The sequence below is a fragment of the Symphodus melops genome (genome assembly GCF_947650265.1).
Source record: "Symphodus melops genome assembly, chromosome: 3".
In the NCBI taxonomy this organism is placed as follows: domain Eukaryota; kingdom Metazoa; phylum Chordata; class Actinopteri; order Labriformes; family Labridae; genus Symphodus; species Symphodus melops.
This window is the reverse complement of record NC_136693.1, coordinates 18,289,979-18,297,290: the sequence shown is the minus strand read 5'-3', so window position 1 is coordinate 18,297,290 and position 7,312 is coordinate 18,289,979. Positions and strand designations below refer to the sequence as shown.

General features: G+C 36.8%; 1 protein-coding gene across 2 annotated transcripts; it reads right to left on the bottom strand.

Moving 5' to 3' along the window:
* Window positions 1–413: 413 nt before the first annotated feature.
* tacr2 (tachykinin receptor 2) lies at window positions 414–6,594 on the bottom strand. 2 transcript variants are annotated; one of them, XR_013778830.1, is made up of 9 exons: window positions 6,474–6,594; window positions 5,761–5,924; window positions 4,844–5,139; window positions 3,069–3,263; window positions 2,526–2,676; window positions 2,260–2,379; window positions 2,098–2,174; window positions 1,626–2,025; window positions 414–1,528 (listed from the first exon to the last, which is right to left on the bottom strand). XR_013778830.1 is itself a non-coding variant. In XM_079340302.1 (8 exons), exons 2-8 carry the CDS (start codon window positions 5,893–5,895, stop codon window positions 1,758–1,760), a joined length of 1,242 nt encoding a protein of 413 aa, XP_079196428.1. In that variant the 5' UTR covers window positions 5,896–5,924; window positions 6,474–6,594; the 3' UTR covers window positions 414–1,757. The 2 variants fall into 2 exon arrangements, 1 of the variants encoding a protein (XP_079196428.1); XM_079340302.1 differs by having other exon boundaries at window positions 414–2,025.
* Window positions 6,595–7,312: the final 718 nt, after the last annotated feature.

Genomic DNA, 7,312 nt, shown 5'->3' with positions numbered 1-7,312 from the left:
GCTGAGTGTGTAAAGTAAAACATAAATAAAAACACCTAATGTCACATGTCATCGTGCTGTTATGGTTACAGAGAAGCGCTGTCCCATTCCTATTTAACCATTTCAAGTCCTTGCAACCTTGTGCACTCAACCACTTTACAGGAGATGTCAATTAAGTCCTTAAGGGCTCCAGGTTTAGGGAGAACATCAAGATTCAGCCTTAGTGAGAAACTCCGAGCATTACACAAATAAAAACATACGTTTATGAAACATCTTGACTGATACGTCACAAACCAAAACCTGCTCACATGTGTAAACAATGAATAAACAGATGTCTCAAAACATTGATGTATCTGTTAAAGTAAAAATGTGTCATTAATATCATGACCCAATGTTCGAGATCACATCACATCCAGTTTTTTTTTTACATTGCGTTAACTCACTTGATAGTACATTTACATTACATTACACTCTTAGAAGCACTTTTAATCAGTGATTTTTTTAGGACTAAATACATTGACACAATTAACTGTATTAATGAACACCATGTTTAAGGAATAGTGCTGTACAGTTACAGAAACATCCAGAAAGTGCTGACAATTAAGGCTATTTCAAAATGGTTTTTAATTTTAAAATAATGGTCAATATAGATAATGGTGTCTATATAAAGAAACAGGAGATTACTATCTCACTGCTCATGTAAGTGGTGATGCTGTTACACTTCAAAACAGTATTAATGTGAATGACCAAATCAGTAAATGCAAATAACCTAACTCCAGCAAGTCCACACATATTTAGTTTAAGTTTTCAGCATTTCTAATATTTATATTTAGTTACCTCTTATACACTGACAAACAAACATGACATTCAAATGTTTCCACATGTGAAACAAGACATGATGAAACTAATTTAGTTTTTATCTGTAACAGAAATTGTGACCTTACTATGAAATCCTGATTAATGCAACATCTCTGCAGTTATAAGTACACGAGAAAATGTCTTAAAGCTGTCACTAATTCATCATACAGTACAGTTTAATTCACACATCTCAAAAAAGCACAAGGAACAATACACTTTTTAAAATCAGCAATGTTGCCGATTAATCACAATGATTGGTTGAGAGGAAGAAATGTAATAACTCTCTCTCTTTCAGTCCACTATTCAAGGCAATAAAAAAACTAAAAAATCAACAACGTTAAGGCTTGATGCTGATGCCAGTAGAATGTCCTGTGCTCTATTCACTGCTCTTGAAAACCAGAAATAACTGATAAACACTTTCAAGGTACACAAACATATATACAGTTCAGATTTTTGCAAAAAAAACCCGAATGATATTGGTAGAAGAAAATATGTAACGAATGGAAAGAAGAGTAAATGAATGATGAGCATATTATCTTCAAATCTTTTCAACACTTTCTAACAATGCATAAAAACACATCTATTGTTATATGATTTAATTCACAGCTATACTTACACAGAAACATTTGATCACTTTGGCATGAACAGCTAATCTCCATGAGCTTGAAAGTCACATTTATTCATCTTCCTCCTTAACAACAACAACAACAACAACAACAACAACAAAAAAAAGTCAGGTCCAATAAATAACTATTATTTCTAAACTTTTCCTCGTGGAAAAAACTCACCAGAATTGGTTTAACCTTGGTGTTCTCCTCCATCTTCTTCTATGTCAGTACTGTTGCAGCTTTATGGAAACCAATCTTCCTTCCAATCAAAAATCAGCGGTTGTTCTCCATTAGTTTATTAGATGCAAATCTTTATTTGTCTGGCCTCCTCATTGCGTGTGTGTTGTGTGTGCTGTTTGTTCCCGATGATGTTTGTTTTTGAAGCTGAATGCAAAAATCTCTTTCCGTATCAAAGGTGTTGTTTGTTTTCGTAGAGGTGTGTATGTACGTGTTGTCATTGCGGTGGCTGCGTGTCATGGTGACTCTGAAGGTGTGTGTGTGCTGCAGTTCCATCCTGTCCTCCTCTGACACTTGGATGAAGGGACACCAAGAAAACGCGTGACGGAAACCAGCACGAAACCTACAGAAAGAGGGGAAATGTTGTTTTGTCTTGATGGACATTTAAACGTAAGGTCTGAAGCTGCTTTATTACCTTTGGTTTAGACAGCAGTAGATGATGGGATTGTACATTGTTGAACTCATCGCCAACCAGAATATGGTCAGATACACCTGACAGTGAAAGGAAACATGAGGCCCCAGAGTGAATCAATCAAACATACAAGAGGCAAAAAGGCAAACAGACAAGCTTGCTTACCTGTTGAATGTAACGCTGCTTATATATGTCCCTGTTAAATGAGCCCAGTATAAAGTAGATGTGATAGGGCAACCAGCACAGTGCAAACGTCACCACCACAACCACCATCATCTTCACCACCTGCCTCAAATCACAGAGAGGGGGAAAAACATATCAGTTAATTAACTTCCATCAAGCTTAATTAGTCTAAGTAATTTAGCCATCTGATAATATAGAGGTTGACAAATTAAAAGTCCAGACATAGTTGCAAAATAAAGACATGTGACTTTTCTCTTGGCTGTTATCTGGCTGTGGTAATGGTCTGTCGCCTCTCCAGGAATGTGTCCGCCCCACAACGAGCAGCCAACTAAACTGTAGGTCACAAGCATCACCAGCAGAGGGAACAAGTAGATCAGCAAAATCACTGCATACTGGTAACTACAGAGAGAGAGAGAGAGAGAGAGAGAGAGAGAGAGAACAAATACCTGGTTTATGATATTAACATATTAGATTATTAGATTCTTTACACCATTATAGACTAGAACACTTTTAAAGTTGATAACAATGCAAAATGCCAGCTAAATAGTTCTTAAATCAATATGTGTATTATATTAACTTATTGTACACTGGTTTCCATAAATCCTTTTTGAGTCAGGGATCAGTCTCACAGAAATGATTATACATTATTGTACGTTTGTGTATCACAGGGGGAAAACCCCCCAATATATTTCATTGATCTTGCATGGCGAAAATACGATAGTCTTTGTTTTTATCTATGTTTTTTTAGTACAAAGTTTCCATGTGAATACTGTATACAGTTCTTCTTTTACCTGAGTTGATGTGTTCCTCCATAATCATCAGGCCAATCCACCATGCACACGGTTCTGGGGTAGTAATATCTAGTCACGCTGTAGTAGCACTGTGGGAAAGCCAGTAAGATGGCCACAATCCAAATCACTGCGATCATAACCTTTGTGGAGGTGGAGGACAGGCGGGGCTTTAGAGGGTGGATGATCGCCATGTACCTGAGAGAGGATAAAAGGTTTATTCAGTCATGTGCCTATTTTTCTATGAAGGAATTTCATGTTAAATATAAAGAAAAAGAAACAACAGAGAAACCCCTTACTGTCTGACCACATGCTAATAAAATCCTAGATCTGAAATAATGACCTGAAATCTCTTCACATTTATTCTAAGCGGGGAACCTGTAAGGTCGATATCATCAGTCAGGATAACCAAGATGAAACACTATTATCATGGTCGTGTGAGGGAGTGAATGGGATTTCTCTCCTCTTGACCTGAACATGCAATTCTCAACTTTGTCATCTTTATCATCCAAATATCCTGTAGTTCAGACTAATGATGATGAATGAGAGTCGTGTCAGATTTAAATATATTAGATATTTTTCCTAATAGCAGAGCACTGACCTCATGTTTCACTCTGAGGGAATTTTTTCTGAAACACCACCTCTAGATGTGGAGATGTTTTAACAATTACATTTTTCTGAAGCTATAAACAGTTTAAAAAGTCAAAGAGCAAAAAACCTCATTTTATTAAATATTATAATAAATGATTATCTTCATTCTGTTTGTCTCTTTTTGTCCCTGCTGCTGTTCTGGCTTTCTGCGACATAGAAATATCAATTTACTCCTCCCTGCATGACTGTGTGACAGAGACACTCCTAAATGAACGGGGCGGTACAGGAGAACAGAGAATGGCAACATGTATCCTTAATATTAAAGATATAATATGTGTATTTGGTTATGTCTCATAATTATCTTTTGGAACTATGGGAATCCTTTGTGCCAAAATATTCACTTTCAAGACAGAGAAACCAGAATAATAAGACAGATGATTTGATTGCAAATGTATATGATACAATGATGATAATAGCTGAATGCAACTTTGTGCATTTGCATATCTTTTCTGCAAGAACCTGTGTGTGATAGCATAAGATTTACAGGTGTGCTTGTTGTAAATTGTATGTATACTAATATATTAATGTTTTAAAGGATGTTACATGGACACATAATAACAGTTTGTGTTTCAACAAACACATTTAATGATACATTTGTCATCTTTCTAGTGTTCTTTTTTCACATTGTGCTCTGTAAAGGATACATGGTGACCACATGTTTAACAAAGGATTACTAACAAAGCTGATAGACAGACAGACAGACAGACAGACAGACAGACAGACAGACAGACAGACAGACAGACAGACAGACAGACAGACAGATAAATTTGTTTTTTTGATATTCACTTGTATCCTAACCAGCCTGCCTGCCTGTTTTTCTACCAAACCTACCTGTAAGTCATTGTTGCTCCAAACTACTGCACAAGAATGCCTGTCACCATCTGTGCTTGCATCCTACCTATGTTCTAGTCTGCACTACACACATGAAAAAATGTTCTACTCAGAAGAATAGAAAAATGAGAAACCATTACTTACACCAAACAAGAAAGAGCTATAACATAGAGAGAGACACGGAGCAGTGAAGTTTGTTAATTGAGTTTACTTATTTGTAATAGGTTGTTTATCACTATAATATAATTTAGATGATGTAGTTGGGAGAACAGCTGTACAGATGTAAGCGTTCCTACCTGTCCACTGCAATGGCAGCCATCGAGTATATGGATGAAAACATGGCCGTGATGGGAAAGAAGTTCTGAAACCTGCAATAGCCCAGACCAAAGTACCAGTCATTGTGAAGCGCATAGACAAAGTTAAACAGCGTATTGAAGGTTGCCATGGAAACATCTGAGAAGGCCAGGTTGACGATGAAGTAGTTGGTGACGGTCCTCATGCGTCTGTGAGCTAGAATAATCCAGATCACCGTGACATTCCCAGTAACAGAAACCAGGATGATGAGGGAGTACGCTATAGCCCACAGAGCCACCTGAGAGGAGAGAAGAGAATCAAAAAATATTCATTGTAAAAACACAAATTATTAAAGAGAACTGATTTAAAAAAATAATCTGATATATTGTCACCAAAATACTTCATTTAATGAATGAATTTGGTTGTAGTAATCAGGGACTGAACAATATATATATATATATGTGTGTGTGTGTGTGTATATATATATATATATATAATTCATATATATATAAATGATTTCATTGCACTCTTTAGAAAACATGAAGAAAGCGTGCAATGAAATATATATAAAAATATATATATATGAAATTATTTTTATATATTAAAATATTTTATATATATTTTTGTATTATATATATGCATATATATGAATCATAATATTTATATATATAATATATATATATAATTTCATTGCACTCTTTCTTCATGTTTTCTAAAGAGTGCAATGAAATCTTTTATATTTATATATATACATTTCATATATATATATATAGTGTGTGTGTGTGTGTGTGTGTGTGTGTGTGTGTGTGTGTGTTTTCTAAATTTCTTCAGTTTCTCATCAAAGTTTCCTCTGAAAGCTTCCAGGCTGGAGTACACAGAGAAGGCTCTGAATCATCTAGTGTCCTTTCAGATCTCCCACCTGCCAGTCCGGCTGGTGGAACTGATTCCCAAACGTCTCATTTCCGTCCTCCGGCCACTCGGTGGTCTCTGAGAGTGGCCACAGAGTGGCCCCCGTGTCTCTTTCAACGTGTTGAACAAGACTCTCAGCGTCCATCTTTTCCCCCCGGGTTACCTGGTTAAAACCTTAAGTACAAATGCACGTGCGATTTGCGTCATGTATGCGTAATGACTTGATAAATTGCAGTCGGTAAGGTAATAAAAGGTCAAAAGATCTATTTGTGAAAAGCTACTTCATGTATAGATTCAAAATTATAACTCCATTCATTCCCCAACTTCTCGTTTTCTTCCAGACAAAATTACTCATAAAACCTCTTTTGAAAAATGTAATGGATGATAAATTTTGCACCTCTTCGAATTCTTTTGATTATGATTTGATGATGAATTCTTTCTTTTGAATGGTTGTTATTTAAACCCAGGTTGCCCTTAGTGCGTCAAAAACTTAAGTGCAAATGTGACTGAAAGTGTGTTTTGAAAACTGTTAAAAACATTTAGTCAGATAGAATGCAACACGAATGATGGGCAGACTCGCACAATGTTTCTTTGGCGCCAGTGACCGCAACAGCCTTCGGTTCAAATGGTGAGGTGATGCAGTGGATCATGCACACCAGTAAAAGATGATCTTTACAAACATAAACAGAATGCGCACTTTGTTATCACATTCATCTGACTTACCTTTCCGCTTCTGTGAGCGAGTTGTCAGTTTTCACATCAGTTTGTTCAAATAATCTCCAAAACCAGACTCCTTCTGCGTAACGTCCAACCAGGTCCAACCAGTAATCCATCAGACATCTCAAGACATCTCTTTGCGCGCTTTCTCGCCCCCCCCCCCCCCCCCCCCCCCCCCCACGCGCGCGCGCGCGCGAACACATGCACACACACATGCACACATACGCACACACAGTCACACACACTCCTGCTCCAGGAATGCGTATCTAGTTTATTACATTTACAGCCTATGAGTGCGACGGATGCGCACAGACAGGCAAGCAAGCACAAGACTGTGCGCGTGAAGCTTCGCCAACTGCCTGCCCAGCAGTAGATGGGGATGTAGCCTAGATCATGAAACATAATCATAATCATAGAAAATATCAAAAGCTATTTCTCATGCTATTGTTTTAGGCAGCAAGCAAGAAATATTATTTCTAGCAAGTGTTCGGACCATAGACTTCGGACCTATCCCTGCTGAAGATATTTCACTTTTCAGACTATTAAGAGATAACCAACAAAACGCACCCACAAATGAGCTTTCTTTAGGTGTAATTAGAATGTTTTGCTTGAATATCACCTGACATGACAAACATTATGTTTTATGAAACCTTCAAATTACTGGTTTCACTCAGCTTGTCTTTTTAAAAAAATAATAATTTGTCATTTTTTCTATTCTGTGTTTGTAAACAAATGTACTTTTATAATTTATTTTTAATTCATTTATCTTATAGTTTCCCCAGCATGTAATATTCAGATGGCTTCTTTTTTTCAACCAAGGCTTTTAGATCCAAAGACTGTTACTT

Excerpts from the sequence above, each read along its gene's own strand:
- tacr2 (XM_079340302.1), bottom strand. The coding sequence starts at position 5,895 with ATGGACGCTGAGAGTCTTGTTCAACACGTTGAAAGAGACACGGGGGCC. Across the intron at positions 5,140-5,760 it reads TCCACCAGCCGGACTGGCAG|GTGGCTCTGTGGGCTATAGC; the intron begins GTGGGAGATCTG and ends CTCTCCTCTCAG. Across the intron at positions 2,175-2,259 it reads AGCAGCGTTACATTCAACAG|GTGTATCTGACCATATTCTG; the intron begins GTAAGCAAGCTT and ends TTTCACTGTCAG.